General features: G+C 35.1%; 2 protein-coding genes and 1 non-coding gene across 4 annotated transcripts; 1 reads left to right on the top strand and 2 right to left on the bottom strand.

The window, feature by feature from the left end:
- Window positions 1-611: 611 nt before the first annotated feature.
- Window positions 612-5,324, bottom strand: LOC110095835 (serine/threonine-protein kinase RIPK-like). The gene is made up of 5 exons (XM_020821544.2): window positions 4,677-5,324; window positions 4,469-4,604; window positions 3,836-3,972; window positions 1,984-2,107; window positions 612-1,354 (listed from the first exon to the last, which is right to left on the bottom strand). The coding sequence occupies exons 1-5, from the start codon at window positions 5,049-5,051 to the stop codon at window positions 804-806; spliced, it is 1,323 nt and encodes a 440-aa protein (XP_020677203.1). The 5' UTR covers window positions 5,052-5,324; the 3' UTR covers window positions 612-803.
- A 9,313-nt stretch (window positions 5,325-14,637) lies between these two features.
- Window positions 14,638-21,775, bottom strand: LOC110095833 (transcription initiation factor TFIID subunit 9). Of its 2 annotated transcripts, XM_028694713.1 has the most exons (3): window positions 21,422-21,775; window positions 15,456-15,630; window positions 14,638-14,786 (listed from the first exon to the last, which is right to left on the bottom strand). In XM_028694713.1, the coding sequence occupies exons 1-3, from the start codon at window positions 21,758-21,760 to the stop codon at window positions 14,749-14,751; spliced, it is 552 nt and encodes a 183-aa protein (XP_028550546.1). In that variant the 5' UTR covers window positions 21,761-21,775; the 3' UTR covers window positions 14,638-14,748. The 2 variants fall into 2 exon arrangements, with proteins under 2 accessions (XP_028550546.1, XP_020677201.1); XM_020821542.1 differs by lacking the exon at window positions 14,638-14,786 and having other exon boundaries at window positions 14,932-15,630.
- Window positions 21,776-21,838: 63 nt separating this feature from the next.
- TRNAS-GCU lies at window positions 21,839-21,920 on the top strand. Its single transcript has one exon. It is a non-coding gene; the product is annotated as a tRNA-Ser (tRNA).
- Window positions 21,921-26,494: the final 4,574 nt, after the last annotated feature.

Here is a 26,494-nt window from a genome sequence, read left to right as displayed (position 1 = left end):
TGGGACAGCTTTCTTATTATTTTTTAAAGTAATTTTTTATTACAAAATTAATTTTTTTGTAAAAGCTGTTTTAATAAGCAGTAAGGATGTCATCGCAAACGAAGCCTTAGACTAAAAATTATTTGTAAAAAAGGAACTTTATTCCTACGAATATTTCTTTTCAAAACTGCAACAGCTTGAGATATGCCCATGTTTAGTAGGAGAGATTATTATGTGCAGAGATCGGACGCAGAATACCGTCCGGAGATCAACCATAATGCATCACGTTAGCCGTATCGAGCTGCAGTACCGAGCAATAACGAGCCGTGGTATCGAGCGAAGGGGTGACGTGACACATTCTGATTGGTCTCCGGACGACATTGGCATCCGCACATAATAATTAATCGTTTATAGTAGACTGCATAAGCTCTAAAATTGAAACTTTTACATGTTGGGCCTTCTCAAAAAACAAATACTAAGACGATTTAATGTTAAAGTTATGAACTCTTTTCTTGAAATATGTTTTTTTTTCCTCTTTATTGCAAACTGAAATCATTACTATCATTCAAACCTTTTTCATCAATATCTGGTCCTAAGCAAAGTTAAATTTAGCTTAGAATGGCAAGGCTGTATTTTCAGAAGAATTTTTATTTTTTTTACTGTCTGTAACTATTTCAAAACAGTAATGGATGTCTTGATTCTGAAGTAAAGTTTAGCTCATAATATCTTATAATGGGTGAAGCCTTCTCTGTTTGTGAAGAATGTTTAAGGTAATTAATTATCTTCTCTAATCTAAAAGCACACTAAATGCTTAAGGTAATTATCTATTCACACTCCATGTTAACTACCATTGCTCCTGTGCCCTTCCTGCTATAATTTGTTGCAGAATTTCTGTAAAGCAAAACATCACTATGCCTTCCACACTTGCTTGACCTCATCTTGTGTCTCTGTCCCTTATGATAATTTCCATTACCACTCCCATTGCAACCTTTCTTCTCCTCCTCCTCCTCCTCTTCTCCAACAACCTCTGTTTCTACTGAGAACACAAAGGTTCCAATCATTCCATCATCAAAGTCCAGGAGAGGCTCCAGAATCTCAACAATGGTGGACATCTGAGGCCTTGATTTCGGGGTATGGTTCAAGCACTGATAGGCTACTGTTGCTGCCTTCTGAACAGCTTTGTGAGAGTACTGTTGATCGAGGCTGGTGTCCATGATTCTCATTAGCTTTCTAGTGTCGTTAAGGCAAGGCCGAGCCCATTCTACAAGGTTCTGTTCTCTGCTTGGGCGAGTCTTGTCTACCGATCTTCTTCCTGTTAGAAGCTCAAGCAATACAACTCCATAGCTGTAGACGTCACTTTTTGTTGTGAGATGGCCTGGAAAATAAATTAAGATGATGTCATTGGAAGTAACGCAAAAATTCGACCCGGCTCGGAAATTTCTGGGTTAGACCGGATCCATTTTCAAAACGGGTCGGGTTTAGGTTCCCGGATTCGACCCGTTTGAAAATGGGTCAGGTTCGGGTTGACTCGATGGGTTGCCGGGTCAACCCGGAAACCTGTTTGAAATGACTACCCGGCTGCCCGTGGACCTACCCGAGCCTGCCCATGGCTACCCGCGAGCCCACCAAATCTGCCCGCGCTTGCCATCAGTCACCCGAGAACCTGAGGTAGCCCACGCACCCGCCAGCACGTGTCCATGCCCGCACACCCGCCCGCGCAGCCGCGTCAGCCCGCTCTAGTCTGCGTCCATGCCAGCCCGCAGCCTGCCGTCCCGCCTGCCAGCTGCCCGCCTTCTCGTGTCGGTCGGGTCAACGGGTTGCGTCCGGGTTCGATTTTCTGACCAGTTTACATACCCGGGTCGGGTTAGGATCGACCCATTTGAACCCGGATCAATTTTGGGTTCAATCCGAACCCGATATGAAACCCAATTTTGACACCCCTAATTTGAAGTATATTCCTAAATAATTAACCAAATCTGTCCCAAAGTACTACTTGATTCTTACCTGTCATGATGTACTCTGGTGCAGCGTAGCCTTCAGTACCCATAACTCTGGTAGAGACATGGGTGTTGTCTCCTTCAGGGCCATCCTTTGCAAGGCCGAAGTCTGAAAGCTTTGGTGTGAAGTCCTGATAAACCAGACAAGAATTGCTCACTAAAGTAATTGGAGGGTCCATTCAGACAAGAAAATGGTCTGAAGAAGCAGATTCATACAGGTTATTCTCAATTGAAAGAATCAAGAAAGAAAAAGTTGAAGATATGGATACAATTAAATAAGAAAGATTAAGAAAAGAAATAGGAAAAGTAAGCCATAGGTTTGAACATAAAGATTGTCCCTTGAAAGAGTTTTTAAGTGTCACATCCAATTAAGAATAAAAAATTCAACTAAACAATGTAAAATGATCTCCACTTCAACAATAAGAATTAAATTCAAGTCATTTAATTGTTTTCCCTCTTAAATGAACCATTGGTAGCTAGTGGTTGATTATTTTTTTCTTGTGAGCATGAAAGTTTTGGTGGACCTACTAGATAATTCCCTTATTTATTGATGAACAAAACAACAACTTCTTAATAAAACGGTAATTACAGGCAGAATTCTATCTAAATGCTAATAAACTTGTTGGCATAGACTAAAATAACTCTAACAAAAAATTTAGAAAAAGCTTGAATTTAAAATGAAATAAATGCTAATAAACTTTCTTACTGTTTTTACAACAGCTTTTTAGTATAAAATTTTTATTTGTTGTAATAAAAAACTGTTTTAAGGAGCAGTAAGAAAACCGTCACAAACAAAATCTAAGTCTTTTTAAGTTCACCTCCATCTTTTTTAACATAGGCCGGATCTAATACATCTATTGTCCTTATAGGATCATCAGAAGGCTGAAATTTTATATGACCAAATCATCTAAGGCGAGTCTATCTAATCTTATTTGCCACTAGAGCTACTCCAACCTTTTCACTTATATACTTGTCTCACATTTTGTCTCTAAGTGTAAAGTTACTCATGCACCTGAGTATCCTCATCTCCGCAACACTTAATTTTTTGCTTCTTTTTAATGTCCAACATCCTGTGCCATAAAGCATTGCAAGTCTCACCACCATCTTTATAAAATTTTCCCTCAAGTTTGAGGGATGCTTTTCTATCACACAATACGCCCGATGCATTCCTCTACTTCAACCATCCAACTTGAATTCTATTAATAATATCCTCGTCTATTTTACCAGCACTTTGAACAATTGATACAAGATATCTAAAACATACACTCTTTGTAATGACTTGATCACTGAATGTCACAATCCCACCATTAGATTTATTACTACTAAAATCATACTCAAGTTATTTGATCTTAGATTTATTCAAACAAAAATCTTACTCTAATACCCTCTCTAGCCTTATCAACAAGGAGAATATCATCATCAAGAAGAATATACAAAGATACATCCTCTTGCAAATGTCTAATAAGAACATCCATGACTAGAGCAAAAAGATATCTACTGAATGCTAATCTTTGATGTTTTTCAACTAAAGTAGGAAAATACTTATGAGTGATAGCTATAAAAAAACTAAAATAAACTTTGTAATTTTTGTTCTACCTTCTCAAAAATAACTCTATTAAAACACATTAAAAAAATATATTAAACTTTTTCATTCAAATAAATATTAATTTTGATTGGTCATTTTTCCTATCTAAAAAACAGTAAAAAAGCTGATTCAAATGATTGCTGAAGAAAATTCTGAAAGCGATTTATAAAATAAAACTGTGACTAAACATACTAGTAAAATCAAACTATGCTAAAAATACGACAATACTTATCAAATCCCAATTGAACTCCATTAGGCTTTTCAGAGGAGTTACCGAATCCAACAATATGTTAGATGCTTTGAAATCCCTGTATATCACTGGTTTCTCAGTTTCATGGAGGAAGGCCAGTCCTTTGGCAGCTCCCACTGCAATCTTCAACCTTGTCAGCCATGGCAAGGAGGTGAAGTGTCCTGCAATCAGTACAAAAGTTTTAACTTTCATATCAGCAAACAAATAGTATAGGATTTTCATTCAAATCACCATTAGATTTAGACTTAGTTTGGACGGCTTTTTTATTGCTTCTTAAAACTTTTTAGTACAAATTTTTTATTTTTTCTACTAAAAAGTTGTTTTAAGAAGCAATAAAAAAGCCGTCTCAAACGAAATCTTAGTTGGAATATGAAATAGATCACATCACATTCTTCTTCTTTTATGTTATAGTGGTTTTGGTATGAAGGCAGAATCTTCCTTCAGGACTTCCAAAAAAAAAAAGTAATTGAAAAATTGGTGTGGATAATCAAAACCGAAGGAGAAAATTTCTTCGGTTTTTTCCATTAATGGATCCAAATTGAAGTCAAAAGATGAAAAAGAACAGAAGATCATATTTCAGAAGCCCCTTCTATCATATAACTACATATTAATCATTTAGAAGATCAAACTTCTTACAGAGGAGAAAAATATACGTACTCTTAAACAAATGGTTCTCCAAGCTTCCTTTTGCCATGTACTCATAAACCAGCAGCCTGTGTTCATTCTCATAACAGTAACCAATTAGCTTCACAAGATGTGGATTACTCAATTGCCCAAGAAAGATCACTTCAGCCTACAGAAACAGAATACAAATGCTTGTAAACTGAAACCAAAGGCATGGAAGTTCTGCGAGCAGGAGACTCACCAGCCACTCCCTGTGGCCCTGCACGCCGTCGAGATCAAGCAACTTCACGGCGACAGTCTGAGCTTCCATTCCAGGCCTCACCTTTTCGTCGATGAACCCTTTATACACAGGCCCAAAGCCGCCTTCTCCAAGGAAATTGCTGTTCGAGAATCCTCCTGTCACCATTTGAAGCTCTGCAAGGGAGAAGACGTAAAGGTTTGAGCCTGCAAGAGAGACGGTGAGATCACTGGGTGAAAGCGGGCCCGGCGAGTGGCTTATTTCTGAGAACGAAAGCCGTTGAAGAGATCTTTGCTTTGAGGCAAGCTTTCCTTGTTGGTCATTACTGGAGCTCCCACAACAGCCCCTGAGAAGAGATTTCCATGACTTCCCTGACATGGCTGAGAGTTTGGTGTGAGAGCTATGAAGGTTTCAGACTTTCAGTAACTATTCCCATGCGTAGCTTAGATGAAAAAGCAAGAAGAGAAACTACTAAATAAATGATTATTCACAGGGGAGTAAAGGAAGGAGAACTGGAGAAGGTTTGGAAGAGTTCAAACAAGGATGGGAGGAGATGGAAATTATTTTAGAGCTCAACTACTACTCTACCAAATATAAAAGAGATAGGGTTGCTTTTTTTACTTCAGTAGAGACTAGTTAAGCCTGTTAAGAAAATGACTATGCTGACATTTGCCTTTTAGCTATGGAAAGAGAGGATTTGAATGAAGAGTTGGAAGATTTTGTTTGCATGGGGCCACCTAACATAGAGGATCTGGAGCTTCTTTCTTTTTGGATTTATTCTCTATGAAAGCTTTCAACAAAGAAATGTAATGAAATGAAGAAAACCTTTGTTCTGTACTTTAGGTGGAAGCAATCATATAATATTTTATGCAGTTTGGAGAGAATTGATTGGGGTTAATTAGGCTTAAATATTGCATTTGTTGGCATAATTCTTTCCTTCTGAAGCATATGGTGATAGTATGTCTTAAATGATTCAGTTTTCTTGCTTGGTTATCGATGAAAACTTACAACTACTCATTTAGATGAGATGCAATGATAAAAGTATTTGGGGCACACTTTATATGCCTATATTTGTTTGGATTGGGATGATCAATTCATCATAAGAGTTTGATATGATTGAGAACCTGCTTGATCGTGCACAAATCTTGAGGCATATTCAAGTTGAAAATTTTTAAAAATAAAATTCAGGACCAGCTAAACTCCAATTTCAACAAATTGATAGTAAAACTGACCTTCTCGAAGAGGCGAATCCAACTGCACTGAAATCGGTCCAATCCGAGCCCAAAAGAGTTTGAAGTGTATTTGGAAGGTTCAAATCATTATTTGGAATACAAAATGATATCCAAATATGGCATGCTTATAGTCGAATCCAGCAACTCGGCGAGACAAATCCAACGAGCCCAAGATCAATGAATTCCGACATCATTAAGGAACTTAAGCACTTCAAAAATGCACTATGATTGGGGGGATCAATATGGGACATCTGATGGAGCACTCCGAACCTATCCTGAATCTTCTCTATATTTACAGAACATGCCACTCTCAAAAATCTATAAGTAGACCACACTCTTTACATGATAGGGGATATTTGGCTACATATTGGAGAGATCTCTAAAACATCAAGAGCTCTAGCACCACCGTCGATCGCCGGACCATTGTCGGACCATCGCTCAGCCGTCGCCCGCCGCTAGACATCCACTTGATCACCGTCGCAGTTTTTCCCAACCACCGTCAAACTTTCTCCCAACTCTCCAAAAATCTGTAAGTAGACCACACTCTTTACTCTAGCACCACCGTCGATCGCCGGACCATTGTCGGACCATCGCTCAGCCGTCGCCCGCCGCTAGACATCCACTTGATCACCGTCGTAGTTTTTCCCAACCACCATCAAACTTTCTCCCAACTTTCCAAACTATTGTAATATCACTGCCTCTAAGTCAAGCGATGAGTCAAATTTTGTAACTCAGTTGAATCTAGTGGAATCTTTTCACCTGGGCGAGTCCCATGATTTTTTCCTCTTTGGGCTTTCCATGGTTTTTTTTTTTTTTTTTTTTTGCCCTTTCTTCAAAAACCTATTTGTGTGCTAGATATCCGTGTATGGCTAAGACAAAAAATTCACTCAATCTATCGCCGTGAATATTCTAACCCGCAATAAGTCCAATCCAAAAGTTGTCTAAATCATTGAATCGCCTATACCCAAATGACACGAGTTCCCACAAGCTAGGCCTTTCTCAACCTCAAGAATCAAACAGCTAAATTTGCTTAAGAATCAAAAAGCTAAACTTGCTTAAGGATTCATAATGTCCACCAACTGTAAATCATGCCCGCCCAAGAAACTTAGTTGCTTTCCTAAGTACTCACCAATCGACAAAGAGCTCTCACTAGAAGGACGAGCCTAAGAATTGACTATCACTAATTGGGCTTAAATATTGCATTTGTTGTCATAATTCATTCATCCTAAAGTATAGGATTCTAATATGTCTTGAATGTTTCACTTTGCATGCTTAGATATTGGTGAAAGCTTAGAACTATTTATTTAGATGAGATCCCTCATAATATATTGCAATGATAAAATATTTGGGGCACACTTCCAATATTTATCTAGTTTGGGTTGATTATTTATCATTAAAGCTTGAATTGGATTCAACTAGTTGTTGATTGAGAACAAGCTTGAGTAACTCACCAAGCTAATAGTTGTCTAAAACATTGAATTGCCCATAGCCAAATGACACAAGTCTCCCACAAGCTAAACCTTACTCAACCTTAATAATCGAGCTATTGAACCCGCGTAAAGACTCATAAAGTCTCTCATTTGGCAATCTTTATCGCCAAAAAAACTTTGTCATTTTTTCTAAGTACTCACTAGTCAACTGGGAGCTCTCTCTAGAAGGACACATCATATCCCCTAATATATGGTGTATATGATCTTTATGATGAAGGTCGTAGCTTGATTGATGTACTTTTAGGATGATGGTAGAAGGGTTATTTGTGTGATGGTAAAACATATATTTAGGATTCGATATAATTGATGCTAAAATTTCTAAGCTATAAAATGACAAGTTTTTCCTTTAAGAAAATGAGGAGGTACTCCAGATCAACTGTTTGAAATATTAGGGAACTAACAATCATATATTCATGAATTATGGATAAGTAGTTAAGAGTTATGGTATTTTAGGGTTTACTCACAATAGGAAATTGTCTCACAACATTGCATTGTTGCTAGTTTATATTAACCTTATTGGAGAGTTGAGCCGTTGGGAGGTTAGGAGAGATGTAGAAGAATATTTTAGAGAGTTTTGAAAGGAATAATGGATGTATTTTGGTGTTAAAGGAAGCTAGGCTTAATGCTATTTAAGGATATAAGAATTTGTTGGGAAAGTTGAGGAATGAGGGTGAGAAAAGTTAACAAAGAACTCATCAAAATCCTTGGGGATCAGCCATCAAGCTTCACCACAGAGTAGAGCATCTACTAACCCTTTTCATATGAAATTCTTACAATAAAAAATAAGTTTTATTCAATGAATCAAAAAGTACAAAACAATGTCCTATTTATAAGCCTTTTTTTTTCAAACTTAGACAACTTTAAAAAATCTCAGGAGCCAATAAAATGTTATTATATCGATTTATGATATCCTCATTAAAAAAAAAAAGAAAATAAGTGAAATAAAATAAAATTTAAAAATTTCAAAAATATAACAATTTAGATTGACCTTATATTAAGCTTCCTTTATCAATAGCTTTTCCATTAGTAGTAAGAATTTGCTATTTCCTGCACTCTCATCACGTTGATTTCTCCTTCAAAAAATAACTTCTTCTGTTTTATTTTCTCTACTAATTTTTGTTCATTCACTTTAGGGCTGGACAACTTTGAGGAACTTACCACGACCTTTAATTAAATTCACATCAAGCTCCTTTGTCTCCTTTGGGAGGTTGGAGATCTCTACATCAAAAGTGGGAGAGATTATTTTCGGCGGATGCCGAACGTAGTTCATTATTCTGAGATCGACCAACCAGAATGCGTCACGTCAGTAGTACCGAGCTAGGTAATGAGCAGCACCGAGCCACGGTACCGAGCAGTACCGAGCCGGGTACCGAGTAGGGGGCAACATGGCACATTCTGGTTGGTCTCTGAACGACGTTCGACATCCGGACATAATAATTTGCCCAAAAGTGAAGCCAAGAATGATAAGCTGTCCATTTGGACATACCTCTAAAGTTGCTTCAACTCATGTCTTTGCCATTGGAGAACCCTCTAACTCTTTTAAAAATTATCGTTGAAATAATTTAAACATATAATTATTGAATATATATACTGTCTGTGTACGAGTTTTCTTTATTTTTATTCACATATTTATATTATTGTATTATTATTATGTCTTTTAAATAATATTTAAATAAATTTCATATTTATTGCATTATCTTGTTTATTTAAATATTATTTAATAATTGAATCATGATCCTCTCTTTCTAATTCCATGTATCGCCCAATTTTCACAACCTTGAGGTTATGTCTAACTAAGACTTCATTTAGGACGACTTTCTTAGAGTTTTTTAAAGCAGCTTTTAATCACAAAAATTTAATGAACTGAAAATTTTTATACTAAAAATTTGATTTAAAAGTAATAAAAAAGCCGTCTCAAACGAAACATAAATAAGTATAAAATATTACTAACAAATTTAGAGCTTCAATAATTAATAACATCATTTGAAGTTCGTGAACAAGCTCGATTCGTGTTCGATTTTGAACTCGTGAATAAGCTTGATAAAAACAATTAATATTTGATTATAGAATTAATAAATATAAATAATATAAATAGAGCTCGACATTAAGTTCGTGAACATGCTCGATGTAATCGTTTGTTAGGAAGCTCGATAAAGCTCGTTTGTTAAGTTAAAGAACATCTAAAAGTGGAGCTCGTTTATAACTCGTTCATATTTGTTTGTTTAAAGCTCGATAAGCACTAAACGAATGAACATGAACTAAATATGAACCAAACATGAACACTCATTAATTTAAATGAATTAAACATGAACACAAACAATAAAACTCGAACAAACATGAACCAAACTTGAAAAACCTGATATTAAATGAACACAAACATGAACACTCACATTCTCGACTTGGCTCGGTTCATTTGCAGCCCTATAATAATGCGTGATTAAGTAAGAGACATCTCAATCAATTTCATCAATAAGTGCTCCTCTGGAACTTCTCCTTCAGAGATACAAATTTCTATCTGATTATATTAAATCAAATTGATTGTGATGTTGATATGACTGAATTTCTGATTTTAATTTAGTGAAAATAAAATTTAAAATCAATTATGAAATTAATATTTTAAATGAAGGAGAGAAAAGGATTATCCTAAATTTAAATTATTATTATTTAAATAGTATACATAATTATAAGAAAATTTAAAAGTAGAGAATTTTTTTTGTTATACCTATATTTAAGGAGTTTTTATTTTATTTTTTAATTTAGAGGATAATAGTCATCCCAATACCTCCTAAATATGATCACTACTCAAAGTCTTTCTATTTATTTTAAAACGATTTTAATATAAAATTTTATTAATTAGTTCTATATTATATTCATCTCAAATAAAAAAGAATCAATTAAGAAATTATACTTAGTAATTTGAATTTATGTGTGCTTATTTAAAAAAAAAAATTAAAAAATTATAGACGAAGATATCTAAAAATAAATTTGTATCTAAGATCATCTAGAAGATAATGAATTTTCAAATATTTATTCTTTATATTCACATATGTTATGTTATAAATGTTGGAATAAATTCTGATTTGTAAAAACTGTGTTGTGAGTGCTCTCTTATGTCATATAGCTTAGGGTGCCAAAATCAGTCAATGGGCTGGGTTTGGGTTCGACCCGAAATTGACCCATCCTGTTTAATAAATGAGTAAAAAATGGGGAACCGAACCTAACACGCTAGCAACTTGAATGACCCAAACACAACCTAATAACTCATTTTGATTAAATTTTTTTTACAAGTTTTTAATAATGTATTTTAGATTAATTATTAAAAAAATAAGACCAGCATACAAACAAATAAAAAATTAAGAAAAAATAATTTAAATAGGTCATTTTAGGTCAAAATCGTGTTGGCATGTCAACCCGAACTTAACTAGTTTAATAAACGAGTCGGAATTCCATACCTGAGCCAAGATTTGTTGAATTTGATTGGCGGGTCGAGCCATTTTTTGACACCCCTAATATAGATATTGGATTGCTCTACATTGTGATACAATTATTAATTCATACATTATTATATCTATCGTATAATATGTCATGTTATAGTTATTATAATCTCTCTTTCTATTCTGTTCTAGTTATTGTATTTCAGCTGGTGTGATTTGTGCTAAACTACAACAGGGTCAACTTTAGAGGCGGACCCGATTTTCAAAATGGGTCAAATTTTTGAACATGTGAATCTGACCCATCTGACAAACAGGTTGACCCAAACCTAAAATTTCTCATATTGGGTCCAAGTCAGATTTCGGGTTGAGTAAATTATTGACACCCGTAATTGTGATTTCATTTTACTCTAGTTTGAACTCAATCTACTATATCTACCAGAGGTAAAACCCTATTCGAATAATATTTAAATAAGGTTAGAATAAGGTATATATAATATAATCAAATTATTAGAAATTTAATAAATTATTAAAAATAAAAGTAGACTATGTACATTGTGCTTTTTTTGTAGATATATTATTTCAGGCAAAAAAAAAAGTTGTTGGAGATCTTTAAAAAACCCTAACAAAATCCTATAAAAAATGCTTTCAAATGGCAAAATGTTTGTCGGTAATATATTTTCTAGCAGATAATCTATAGGAAGTTTTTATTTTTTTATTTTATTTTATTTTTTTATTTTTTTTTTTGTGCTAAACCTAACAGCATCTACCATGTGGGTTCAATAATCCACATAATTTCACACAATTTTTTGAATTCACATCCGCACATGCTACATTAACAATTCAATAAACATGCAATTGATATATTATAAAACATGCATTTAAAAAAATATGTAAGTCCATTAATTACAATATTTATTTTTTATTTACATCTATACACACTCCCTTTTTCCTTTTACACACATGCGCACACACGCAAACACAAACCCACTCCTTACATTCTTCCTCTTCACCTCATTATTATTTGTTGCCTCATTCATTGCCACAATTACATCAATGTTTGGTTGCATTTTAGCATTTATGTTGTATTTCAACTCTGAACGACATGCATTTAACTATGATATGTATACAGATTCCTTGAACCGAGATAAATATAATTGTCCTTAACAGATGGGAATATAAATGAAAGAATTTATTTACCTTTTATATATATTCACATTGTTACTGATCACTGCTCTAGTTATACTGATGTTTATTGATCATATAATATGTTACTATTTCATTGATTATTACATGTTTTACAGTTATATGTTCATACTGATAGTGATTGAATGATTACATGCATATTGTTCATATTGTTGTACATTGATTTCAGTTGTAGGTTTTGATATTCTATTTAATTAGTTGTCAGCTCACTATGTGATTTTACATATTTTTTCCAGCGGAGTGAGGATAGATCTGAGATTCAAGTTTTATTTTGTTTATGCATTTCTTTTAGTTTATAATGCTCTGAAATAATTTTTTTGTTAAAAAAATCTTAAATTTATATTTTTTTTAAATAGAAAGTTGCTTTAAAATGTAACAAAAAGTTGTCCCAAACTTAGCCTAAATCAAGCCTTTGAAATTTCAAATCAAAGGAATCAATACTCTTTGGGTGATAATATATATATTATAAATAAAATTACATTTAAATGTCGCTTGCATAATCGTATTTTTTATTTCCTTATTTTTAGTAATTTTAACGGTAAATTAATAGGCCTGAGTGGTAGTTGCTTAGTGGAAATCATGCTGGCTTTCTTCAATAATTCTGTATTAGTTACCTATTTTTCCACGAGTTCCACAAGTAAGATGAACAACCTCGAGCAACTTATAATTTGTATAATTATTTATTACTTTTTTTTTTCTGTAAATTTGACTTTTATATATATTTGTTTTCATATAAATTAAAAGTAATGGTGATTGAGATGTGAAAGTCAAATAAATCTAGAAGATTTTGATATATTTCCTAAACGACATTTAGTTGATTTATTAGTTAAGGGTTATTGTATTAGAATGGGATGCTTTCATCTATAGCTATTTGCTTAGGCTACAAGTCATTTGTGGCATAAAGATCAAGAGGTGCTAAAATGAGAGAAATTTTCTTAGTTTATAACATTGTATTAAATGAATATTGTTATCATGACATGTATGTGTGTCATATTGATTCATTTTAAAGAATGATTTAATTTTTATTAATAAATATAAATTTATTTGAATTTCAATTTAACCATGACCATCACCAACAAATGCTCATTGCCGTTAATGGACATCTACCAAGAACCCCAAACTTGCTATATTTTTATGTTTATCGCCACAAAATATATGTTTAGGATAAGTGCGGCCTTTATCTAATACACATTATCACTCGACATCCATCATCAAGTTACATTTATCATCATCATACTGCTCAGTACTGTGAATACCGAACGTAAGCTGTGTCCAGTGACCTGACCTAATAATTTCCCCACATGATGCCCACCTTTAGTTGAATCATTTTATGTCTAGCACTTAACACTCAATGTTCATCATTATCTGGCATTCATCATTGATTGACAATTCAACATCCATTATTACATGATGTATCACCGACTTCAAAGTGATTGACCTAGGCTTTGTTTGGGAATGCTTTCTTTCTAATACAAAAATTAAAATTTTTGAACAAAAAAACTGCTTTAAGAAGCAGAAGGAAAGCCTTCCCAAACGAAGCCTTATTCAACCAACTTCAATGACCTCAATGATCTTCTAGCATAGACTTATCTATCACCTCAATCTTATCTTCACCTCTTAGGGCATCTCCAACAGAGAACTCCATTTTCATGGCAAAATACAACAAAACTTCAAAATGCAGTGGTGCTGCTCCAATCGAACTGCATTTTAATTACTTCTGCTTAGGTAATGATCCTTCTCCCTTTCGCGCATTTTTTTCGGTTGAAAGAGCAAAATAGCATAGATGAACAATGCAACTCCATTTTCACACTGTTCACCCGCAAGTAAATGACAAAAAATTTGGCGTTCAGCTGGAGCAACCGAACGACGCCAAACACACATTTGGCGTCGATTGGAGATGCTCTTAGAGATGAACCAATATAATCACTCCATCTAACTTATGAACTACAACACGAACATCATCTCAAATTATTTTATCACTAACATATTATTTGAATTTAGTGACGAGAGATTGATGATAACTTCTATCGAATACGAGTAAAGCTAAAATATATTAATCTTCATCAACCATTTTATTTATTTATTTATTTTTTGATTGCGTCCATTTCCTTCCAACAGAAGTAAGCAGCCATTCACCGCATGGAGGAAAGTCTACATCAAGGAGTAGGTAAAAGATTTGGACCGTCAAAATTTGGATTAGTCTCACATCAACCCTTTATAACAGCCATTAGCAAGCCATAGACTTTTGAGCTACTTTGCTTACATCTACTACCAATTTACTACTTCAAAGAAAGGTCATATACAGCTTATGAATAATTAGAAAATGATTGAGAAGGAAAAACTATTTTGTTTGTGGTGCATCTTTACCTAAGTTTTTGGCTTCTGCTTGTTTGATTACTGATGGCATTGATATAAGTTGACTGAATAATGGAAATGAATAATATATGATTTTTATAAATTATAATATAATAATATAATTTTAGTTAAATAAATGAAAATATGGGATTAGCAAAAAATACTTTCTTTGAAGCTACTTGAATCATCATGATGCCATATAAAAGAAATATTTTCAACTTCCATGTAGCCTGTCATCATGGTGCTGTCAAAAAAGAGAAAAATTATTCTGTGCGGACGTCGAACGCCATCCGGAGACCAATCAGAATGTGCCACGTTACCCCTGCTTGGTACCGTGGCTCGGTACTGCGGCTCGATACCACTAAGATGGCTGCACTTGATTCGTCTCCGAATATAGAGCTGCATCAGACATCCGCATAGAATAATTTCTCCAAGAAAGAAGCGAAAATTGTAAAAGAAAAAAAAAGTTCAGATATACACTCCAAATTTCTAAGAAAACTCTGAATTTTCTGAGAACGCATCAAAACATACAAAGAGAAAAAAATGGGCTGAAATGCTGATCAAATTTTTAATTATAATAGCTCAGGATATTATTTTTGTATATATTATATGCATCTCATAATAAATTTAATACTTCTAAAAATTCACTCTGACACAAATTTGTTCCATAAAAAACAGACTCAGCTGCTCATGCTGAGCTCAAAGGGAAATTATTGAGTTTGGTCATCGGACACAACTTATCGTTCGGAGATCAATCAAGTGCAACCACGTATCCAATATCGAGCAATACCGAGCTCGGTAATGAACAATACCGATCTCAGTACCAAGTAGGGGGTGATGTGGCGCATTTTCATTGGGCTCCGCACGGCGTCCTGTGACCGAACCCAATAATTTCCTGAGCTCAACACCTCTGACGCTTAGCAGCTGGCGCAGCAGCAGAGGAGGCAAGAGCAAATGACACCTTTTGAGGAATTGCTTGCATTTGCTGCTGCTCAGCATCTGTCCTCTGTTCAACAGAAGAGTTAGGGTTAGAGTTAGTGTTAGGGTTGGGATTGGGCTTCGTACCACCATCTTCATCCTCCTCAGTCTCCTCAATTTGTGCGAGATGTTTCTTAGGTATCAAGAGCTGATAGTTAGGGCTGACGAGTGTGTCCTGCTCAGGTGGCAGTGGGATAGAACCAGGTGGTGCGATTGTCTTGGGCAATGGCGTCTTGTTTCTGGTACGAGCAAGCTCAAGAAGAACCTGAAGAAGGGTTTACTCACTACCAAGGTTTAAAAAATGTTGAAGAATGGAAAAATACATTTGGAATGGAGCACAATGAATCAATAAACTTTTAAACAAAGAAATCTTTGATGAATTTGATAGGAAACACTTGTAGATCTCACGTATTTTCTATTAATTTTCGAAAAACAGCGAGATTTCTCCACAAAAATTCACACAAAATCATGAAAACAGTGGATAATTTGTATTATTTGATGAAAAGAAAATAGCAAGATACAATTGATCCTCTATTTGAGAGGAGGATCGATCTCACCCAAATCTCTAGACGCCGCTAGAGCCCAAAAAAAAACCTAAATCTAAGAGATTTTAAATTTCAGCCAAATTCAAGATGCCCTAACCTTAGGAAAACAAACTATTTAATGCCTACAATTCAAAAGGAATTCTCTAAACAACCCTACTTTAAAATTTCCCTTCAAACTCCCTTAAAAAATCTTCCTAACCAGCTCACATGTGACTGGACGGTCGGCTCCTGCGTACAGGAGGCGGAACTCTCCACCAGTTTTGCATAAGTCGGTCTCGTCGGACCAGTCCAATGGACCAATCTAACAGAATTGCTAGCAATAAAATATGATAAGAGTAACCAGTAAATTACCCAAAAAAAAAAAAAAGAGGCGGTAAAAAAAAAAAAAAAAATTAGGCGATAAGGCTCATTCCAAGAATTGGGAGTAATGTTTCAAGTTGATCTGGAAAGCTTTGGCACTACAAATTAAGCTGTTTAGTAAGCAGCCTAAGAATGGATTTAAGATAAATCTAGCCAAATGATCATTTTTTTTTTTTTTGAAGCTGTTGAATTGGGATTTAAGCTAAGGTCAAGATTAACTAAATCCAGCCGTAAATCATTAATTTAGTAAGCATGTAAACAACGGTATGTAAACATTTGAGGATGCAGGATTAAGCAAATATTCTTATATCCAAAACTCTTCAGGATTTAACTTGATCAAAATAAGAATAATGCTCCGAGTAGAAGTAGTTTAACATCGATAAAAATTATTTAAAATAATTTGTGAAATATAGGTTTAACATCTTATACAACATTCAGCAAAAAGCTGAAAACCAATGAAAAATGAGTTGTCGACCCCCAATAATTGTGATGCATTCGTTAATGATGATGAACTTGAATTAAAGATATATAAAAAAAGATATTTTCAGAATTTAAACCTCAAAATTTATTAAATTCAGACTTCATTGATTTACATGATGGAAAATATCTATTTTCACTTGCATTGGCACTTTAGCATCCATTTTAACGGATCTGGAAAAACACTCTGTTATGTTGTCAAGTCACTTTACGGCGCTACTAATGTAAAGCATTATGAAGTAAAGCACTACTTGTATTATTGATAAAGGAGTTACATCGAACACCTGTTTTCCGTCTAGGTAACATCTATGACGAATAAAATACCACCAAGACATCAAGATGAGCTATTGATATAGTTTACTCCTAACAATAAAATCGATTGATTTGAATGAAAAAAGCAGAAGAAAAAAAATTAAGCATACTCTGATTATAAGCAACCTGAATTAGGATATCTAACTAAAGGATAGTTGTCATTGTCATAAACAGCTGAAAGTATCTATAACTTCAGCAATACTGTACAAAGGTGACTAGGTGAGCATGGAAAAGGTTCAAATTGGCAGAAATTTATCAGTAGATAAGCTTACCTAATCAAACGGGATATAGATTAAAGATTCATGTAGCTTAATATAGAAATTTTCTTGAAAAACAGCCATAGTAAACAAATTTTTTTTTTTAGTTTTGTGCCATCACTCTCTAGACATTTCTCTTCAAGCAAAAACAAAGGTGGTATTAGGGGTGTCAATTATTGATCCGGCCCGAAAAATTCGGGTTTGGGCCGACCTGTTTAACAAACGGGTCAGGTTCGGGTTTCAATTTTTGACCCGTTTGAAAAATTGAGTCGGATCCGAGTCAACCTGTAACCTAAATTTGACTCGTCCACATCCGACCAAGCCAGTCGCCCAACTCACCCCTGCACAGGTGCCTCACCCCGGACTCGCTCACCCCTGCTGTCGTGCTCGCAGCGCTTGCACCCGCATCCACGCAAAGCCGTAGACAACACACTCGTCTGTCCCACCTTCACTCGCAGTCCCTCCCTCGCCCGCAGTCGCGCTTGACGCTCTCCCACACGACCCACGCTCGACCCTCACATGGTCCCTCCCTCACCTACAATCCCACATGCGCTCATGTTTGACTCGCGCAGGGCGGGTTTGGTCAACCCGATAACATGGTGGGTCATGCTCGGGTTTGAATTTCTGACCCGTTTTATCTAATCACGTCAGGTTCAGATCAAATCAATGGAAAGCAGGTTAGTTTCGAGTTTAACCTGAACCCAATCCGAAAACTAATTTTAACACCCCTAGGTGGTACAAAGTGTATGCATGCGTACCATCTATTTATGAAAATGTTAATATTAAAGTCGACTGCAATTATCCAACTCAAAATGGTGCCTAAACACAGATTTGGCGAAAACAACACATACAGTTGAAGCATATAGCACATTTCAAACACATTCTTCAGCACGATTATGTAGAGCTAACTTTAAATAAGTTAAAAAAACTAATTAATTAACATACGCTGATAAGACAAAGGCAACTCTTTTATAACTTCATGCGATTGCTCGTCTTCCAATAAAACCACGAGAACAAAGAGGAGACAATCATCTCCACCAATTATGTCACAACTTGGCTCAACCTTCACAAAATCCTCAGCTCCTTTCATGGAACCTACTAGAAGCTTTTTACAAAAGCGGGTTTATTTCTCCTCCTTGGAGATGCTTTAACCCATCCCTTCTTCATATAAATCCTCCTTCATCCCTAATGTTTATCTGTTGTCTTCCACAACTAATTAATTAACTCTGATTTCTCATTCCCTAATACCAATATCTGGTAGCACCATATCGACAGTCTTTGTAATGCTTGTATGGGAGATTTGTTGGTTTATCCAGTCGATCCGGCCTCGGATCCTTCACCAATAACTTACGTGGCTGACAAAACATGTGCTCAAGTAAATTGTGGCAAGGATCATTCACCTCAAAACCATCTACACCAATAAGGCTACGCCGAATCCTTCTTCAAAGCACATGCTAATGACACCAATCATACTTCATCTATTGGTGCTATAGTCCACATCATCAAGATGATTTTGTCATTTAAAATTTCAAAATCAGAGATCAACTTGATTTCAGACTGCTTGAATCTTGCCCTTGTTGGGAATTTCTCATTTGGTATACATAGCATGAAATGCATTCACAAACTTTTTAATGGTTTAAAAATACAAGACTCCATCTCTGTTTGTCTTATTAATGCTAGACACATTTCAATCAGGGTGCATATTGCAAAGAATTAGCTAAGCCCGTCTTCTAGGAGATTCAACTAAACTTCAATTTCCTATCAAACTCCTAAAGTGGCACCTAAAATAGAGTTTTGCCTTTTAAAAAAAATGATTGAAGATGACGAGGATAGCTTCCTTCATCCAAGAGGGATTTTTAAAAATTGTCATCTTATTGTCCCTCACGTATTATGCATCTCTAAGCAATGAAAATTGTACCATAGCTCACCTTGAAATTTAGAAATAATAATAATCATCGTTTACCGAAAGCAAACCTAGCAACTTGTGAATCCAAATGATACTACTTATTATTCTCCTGCATCCATCGGCCAAAAGAGACTGCCGCTTACCTGATCCTCAAAGACGCATTAACTGACTTTGTTAACTATGTAATTTCAATGATCCCAGTGCTTTCAAAAGTGTTGACAATTTATCAATAAATCATGTCATCTTCTAAAAATCCAAACATCCATCTACAAGACATAAGAAATCATCCCACCAATGTTCTACCTGCAATTCCAGAGAATCCAGCCAATTATTGCAAATTCATCTTGTCCCTGTAGAAATCTTCAAAGGTCGGTAACCAGTAAGACACATTTTCTAATCCAAAGATCTATGAAGACACATTTAACCATATTTGTAGAGAAGGTAATATTATGGTTACCTAGCTTGCAAACAAAGGATGAAGATTGAAGGTTACAAGCGTTATTTTCCCTTTTATATTCATTTTGAATCATTTTAGTGAGCATTTCTTCCATCTTTATCAAATCATGATGAGTGGCGTAGTTGCGGTTCTCCATGTTCATTGAAGGCTTAGAATTTTAATGTTCTTCCAAATGCATCTATATTCTTGTCACTGACATCAATCTATTCTCATCGCACCTTTGAGGATGTTGGATCCAAATCAAACCATTGATGATACTTAACAAACTAGCAAGTAATTTCTAGGCGAGATTTAGGGAGTCGAGTTGTGTTTGAATGAACGTGGAGAGTAAGAGTCTTAGATTTATTGTAAGCAATACAAAAGCAAGAGAGACCACGAGATGTCAAGCGATGGAATGGACTCCAAAAGATTTAAATGTTTCAAAAGTATTTATCTTAACATTTTATTTATAAGACTTAAGGGCTACTTGATATGTTGTACATAAAAAAATGTAAGAAAATAGTACAAATTACAAAGTATGATGTGGCTTATTCTAGACTATCATAAACACATGACCTACTTGACAGACCTCCACGTAAGGTGAGTCCTTTGTGCAAGTCTTCATGAATGAGTGTCTCAAGTAAGTCCTCAAAGACTGAAATAAGAGAAATTCTATGAAGGCAGATCCTTTGATTGCGGTGACAAGTCCATTGAGACATAATTTAGACTCATGAATGCAAAAGAATGAGTTCTCTTAAATGAAGATACTCAAGAGCCGAAGATGACCTTAAACCTAAAAATTGTACTTGCGGCCTTTGAGATATGTGTTTCCTGTAGCTAGAACAATGATGTCAGCGATAGTTGAGTGGCATTGACGGTAAAAGATAATCATGGATGAACAATTCCTGTCAAGATGAGTGACATAATATGAGGCTCAGGTAAGTTTGGGCGAGTCCCTCTGAGAGGCTTGGCAAAGTTGATGACTTCTCAATCAAGACAACTTGGATGATTCTTCATATTACGATCTCGCTAGGAGAATGGCTATGAATCTATGAATTGGCAGCAATCAACTTGTGAGGTGGTCACTTTCCCTCGCCACGAATGCTCCTCCTAAGAGGTATAACTATTTGCACCGAATCTCAAGTAGAAGCTTGTTGAATAGCTGTGAAATACCTAAATATGCATGTACGAGTATACAAAATATATTTTATACTTTGAATATATTACCAAGATCTTATCCATTAGTAAAAGCTTTTAGATTAATGGTCTTATATCTATCAGTGTGTGTTGCTCAATCTGAGCCATCAATGTCATGTCCCTCATAAAGAGTGGCATCAATTCTAAGTGATTTTAGGCTCCCATGGATCTTGATTGATTTTATCATGACAGAGCAAAGTTCACTAGCAGGTGACTCTAGGTGTAAATATAGGAATTATATTTAGCGCAATAATAGAATCAAAGTTTATTTTCTTAAAGAAAATTCATTATTACAATAGTTGCAACCCGGAAAAAACATTAATGGCAAGTCATAAATCTTTCTGGAATCCTCTCTAAGATTATGACAATTATCTGAAACCATTACTTGGCCAACTCTAAACTTTAAACCCTAGTCAATGCAGTTCACCTACAAAAGCGCTACCCTTCCTGCACAACCGCAATTTATCCAACAAATCAACAGCTCATTACCTATTTTTACTATGATACAAACTTAAAGTATTTAAAAAAAAAAATCGTTACGACTAGGGTTAGAGGTAGAAACATACCTCGCGGGGCGGGGGCTGCGAGAAGGAGAGGTTGATCTTAGACTGAATCGCAAGGCGAACGTCATCGGGATCGATGTTATTCTTTCCAGCATGTTCGGCGTAGACCTGGGCGTCGGAAAGTATGTCGACGACGTACCGGTAACATAACTCTAGAAACTGATGCAACACTCGAGGCTCGTATTCCCCCTCCCCGACCCCCATCGACCTCAAAAGCTCCCGCACAACCCGCGCGTCTCGAGGCTCGTCGGCTTCCGTCTCTCTCCCGGCGACGCCAACGCCCGCGTCGTCCATCTTGACGCTGTCTTGTCCGCTCCTTTGTTCCTTCTTGGAACTCGGCATTTTAAGTTGTGCGGCGGTTCCTAATGAAATATTTTAATGAATGGTTATAATAATATCAAATAGCACAGAAACAAAACCGTCGCTTTGGCCGAGTGGTTAAGGCGTGTGCCTGCTAAGTACATGGGGTTTCCCCGCGAGAGTTCGAATCTCTCAGGCGACGCAAGCAGTATAAATAATTTTGCTTGTGTTCTTAAAGGAATTTTTTCTTTGAAATTACCTTCTTTGCCCTCGTCTTCCTAAGACGGAGAAGGTGATTTAGGTTTTAATTTGAACTATTAATTTTGTTTGAAATATTGATGGAATATATATAGTCAAGAAAAACAAAATAAAAGTATATTGGTTTTTTTGGTTCGACTGCTAAGGGAATTTTTGGGCCGGATCAAATTGGTTGGGAGAACCGGGCATAAAAGCGGCTGAATTATCGAAGATAAGTTTGTGTGGAGAATTCATTCAGTGCATATATTAAAGAGATCATCATTTTAATTAGGATAGAATTAGTTGTTTTTTTATTAGCGGTGTCAATTATTAACGTGAAAAAAAATTTAGGGATTGGGTTTACCTTTTTCATTTTTTGACCCGTTTGAAAAATTGGGTTAGGTCTAAATCAATTTGTGAATCCAAATTTGACTTGCCCCGCCTGACCTAATTAATCGCTTTACTCACCCTCGCACAAGTGCCTAGCCCCAGACGTATACTTGTGTCGTCATGCCACATCGCTCGCACCTGCACTGTCGTAGAGCAGCAAACTGAGCTCTCGCACAGTTCCACCCTCCCTCATAGTAGAGCACGCACTCGGACGGTCCAACGCTCCCTCACATTCACGCACTCACTAGCGCACTGGCACAATCTCCCTCCCTCACCCACAATCCTACACATGCTCGAGCTGAACGCTCACGGGATGAATCAGGTCAACCTGATCCCTAGGGCTCAGGTCCCAGTTGAAATTTCTAACATGTTTATCTAATCTTGTCGGAATAGGGCAAGATTAATGGAGAGTGAGTCAACTTCGAGTTTAACCTCTAAACTTTTATATTTACTAATATACCACCTAAAATCCTTTTTTCCTTCTATTCTACCACTCCATTGAAGTAATGATATACTTATATTCACTGTGAAAGGATGTCATTGACAAGGAAGACAGCCATTGATAGTGATTTTTGACGGAAGGTTTAAACGGAATGTTAGAATTGATTAAAATAGGGGTTTATGTGGTATATTAGTAAATATAAAAGTTTAGGTGTTAAATATGTATTTTTAATAGTTTTAAGTGTTATATATGTAAAACCCCCATATTTTTTATAGTGATGTTCATGAATGATGATGATATTTTAAATTTCTTAGCTGTAGTTATATTCCTTTATACATTTCTGATATTTGTTATTTTGAGCTTCAGAGCTTAAGGTACTCCTCAGCATGTCCTTTATTGTAGTTGTAGTCCTCACTACTATAGCAGCAGTCTTAATGGCAGTATATTTGATATTTTGCTTAAAGATGTCCGTTTTAGTTATGTTGGACGAAATTTTGCTCAGGGATAACATTAAGCCACTTCTAACCAGACTAATAATAATAATTAAGGCTTTATTTGAAACAATATTTTTATTATTTTCTTAAATAATATTTCAACACAAAAAATTTCTATTTCAATTTTTTTTAATTATAAAAACTTATTACTTTAAAAGACAATAAAAAAATTTATCACAAATGAGATTAATTATTCTGCCCGGACACCGGACATCATCCGAAAACGAATGAGAGCACGTCACTTCACTTTTTTGTTGTGGACCGGTGTTTTATACCGAGTGCCGTAACACTTATTTGCCTCCGAACAGTCCATTGTTCATATAGAATAATCTCCCCACAAATGAAGCCTAAAAAAATAAAAGAAAATGGAGAGATGTTTTGGGAATTCTCTTCATTAGAAAACCAGAACTTGATACAATGATTTCATCCATTTTTATACTTGGCCTTTGACCTCTTATTTATGGGCAAGAGCCTAAATATAGCCCTATAAAAAATATAATTACGAGAATTAAATAAATTATATTATGTGGCCTAATGAAGATTTTTAAATAAAAAATTTTTAAACTAAAAATTACTCTAAAAAATAATAAGAAAACTATCCGAAATAAAGCCTAAAACACAAAAATGTTAAATTTAGGACTAACTGTGTATACATACATACATATATACATAATTGAAGCAAGCCAAGTGAGCCAGTTTATAATAGATCCATTTGAGATTGCAAGTCTCATCCACTTGAGCATCCTCATCTCCACAACACTTAATATAATGCTTCTCTTTTGATGACCAATATTCTTCACCATAAAGCATTGCAAGTCTCATCACCATCTTATAGAATTTTTCCCTCAAGTTTGAGTGGGACTTCTCTATCACACAACAAGCCTGATGCATTCCTCCACTTCAACCATCCAACTTAAATTCTGCTAATAATATCCCCATCTATTTAACCATCACTCTCAACAATAGACCCAAGATATCTAAAATGTATACTCTTCTCAATGACTTGATTGCCCAAATTCACAAACCCTCCACTAAATTTATTACAATTAAAATTACATTTCATATATTCATTTTTATATCTACTCAAACGAAAACCTTTTAGACTCCAAAGTTGACCTACATAATTAAAGTTACCTTGAACTCCCTCTCTAGTTTTATCAACAAGTCAGTAAAAAGTATACACCAGCATACAACCTCTAGCAAATGTCTAGTTGGAACATTCATGACTAAAGCAAAAAAATATGGGCTTAAGGCTGATCCAATCATTGATGTAATCCAACATAAATAGGAAAAAAATTTGGTCAACCCATCTTGTGTTTGAACACAAGTAATAGGACCCGCATACATATCCCTAATGACTTGAATATAAGCATCATTAACTTCTTTTTTTTCTAGAACATTCCATAGCACCTCTCTTGGAACTTTATCATATGTTTTCTCAAAATCAATAAATATCATATGAAGATTCTCCTTATTCTCTCTATGTTTCTCCATCAAACCTCTCAATAAATGTATAGCTTCCATAGTAGACCGACCCAACATGAATCCAATTTGATTTTGAGAAACATTAGTATCACGTTGTAACATATGCTCCATAACTCTCTCGCAAAATTTTGCAGTATGACACATTAACTTAATTCATCTATAATTCGCACAATCTTGTGCATCACCTTTATTCTTAGAAATAGTAATCAACGCACTCATTCTCCACTCATCTGACATCTTTTTAGTCTTCAAAATAATATTAAAAAGTTTAATAAGCCCAGAAATTCATGCATCTCCTAAGCATACCCACATCTCTATTGAAATATCATCAGTTCCAACAATTTTTCCACACTTCATTTTCTTTAAAGCCTCTTAAACTTCTGTTTTACTAATATGCCGATAAAAATAAAAATCTTTATTATTATTTAGGATGTTAAGGACACTAAAGTTAATTGTATTCTCACAATCTTCTTTAAAAAATTTAGCAAAATATCTCATCTATCTTTGTTGAATTTCTTCAAATAAAAATACTTTTTGATTTTCATCCTTAATGCACTTCACTTGCACAAGATCCTACTTCTGACAATTGCACTTATTTATGCAAGTAGCTATAAACATATAAAGAAATATATACCATAATATTAAAGAGATATTTCTTTTAAGAGTCCCATGATGGTTGGGGATGATTTCAATATCATTCTACATGATTATGAGAAATTAAGTGAAAGTCCCCATAACCATGGTTCTATGAAAGAATTTCAAGTACTACAACAACAACAACAAGCCTTTGTTTCATTATGTGGGGTTGGCTATATGAATCATTTTTCTCCATTGTGTCATGTTAAAAGTCAAATTCTCGTTTAAATCTAACAAAGAAAGATAATTTCTAATATTTTTTAACCAAGTCTTTTTAGGTCTACCTCTACCATTCTTAATATAAGTCAAATTTAATACCTCTACTTAATTAGTATCCCTAGTCAATTACAAGTTTAACCATATTAGTAGAGAAGGCAATATTATTGTTACCAAGGTCGCAAACAAAGGATGCAGATTGAAGGTCAAAAGGTTTATTTTTCCATTTTGATACTCATTTTGAATCATTTTAGTGATTCTTTCGTCCATCTCTATCAAATCATGATGAGTGATGTAGGTGAGGTTCTCCATGTTCATTGATGGCTCAGAATTTTAATGTTCTTCCAAATGCATCTATATTCTTATCACTGACAATAATCCATTATCATCGCACTTTTTAGGATGTTGGATCCGAATTAGTTCATTAATGATACTTCACAAACTAGCAGGTAATTTCTAGGTGAGATCTAGGAAACAGAGTGGGGTTTGAGTGAACATGGAGAGTAAGAGTCTTAAATTTATTGTAAGCAATACAAAAGTAAGAGAGACCACGAGATGTAAATATATAAAATTGACTCCAAAAGATTTAAATGTTCCAAAAGATCCGAAGTATGTATCTTCACATTTTATGTATAGAAGGCTTAAAGGGATACTTGAAATGTTGTAATATATATATATTGTATAAAGTAAAATGTATGATGTGGCTTATTACAGGTTATCATAAACACAAGACCTACAAGATAGACCTCCACATGAGGCAAGCCCTTTGTGCAAGTCTTTATTGATGAGAGTCTCAAGTAAGCTCTCAAAGCCCAACATAAGGGCAAGTCTGTGGAGGCGGGGTCCTCTGAGTGCAATGGCAAGTCCATTGAGACA

Source organism: Dendrobium catenatum, unplaced genomic scaffold (assembly GCF_001605985.2).
Source record: "Dendrobium catenatum unplaced genomic scaffold, ASM160598v2 fragScaff_scaffold_542, whole genome shotgun sequence".
Classification (NCBI taxonomy): domain Eukaryota; kingdom Viridiplantae; phylum Streptophyta; class Magnoliopsida; order Asparagales; family Orchidaceae; genus Dendrobium; species Dendrobium catenatum.
The sequence above is the reverse complement of the archived record's forward strand: the minus strand, read 5'-3'. Positions and strand labels throughout refer to the sequence as shown.

Excerpts from the sequence above, each read along its gene's own strand:
- LOC110095833 (XM_020821542.1), bottom strand. The coding sequence starts at position 21,760 with ATGCCGAGTTCCAAGAAGGAACAAAGGAGCGGACAAGACAGCGTCAAG. Across the intron at positions 15,631-21,421 it reads CGCAGCCCCCGCCCCGCGAG|GTTCTTCTTGAGCTTGCTCG; the intron begins GTATGTTTCTAC and ends ACCCTTCTTCAG.
- LOC110095835 (XM_020821544.2), bottom strand. The coding sequence starts at position 5,051 with ATGTCAGGGAAGTCATGGAAATCTCTTCTCAGGGGCTGTTGTGGGAGC. Across the intron at positions 2,108-3,835 it reads CTAACATATTGTTGGATTCG|GACTTCACACCAAAGCTTTC; the intron begins GTAACTCCTCTG and ends CTGGTTTATCAG. Across the intron at positions 1,355-1,983 it reads ACCAGAGTACATCATGACAG|GCCATCTCACAACAAAAAGT; the intron begins GTAAGAATCAAG and ends TTTATTTTCCAG.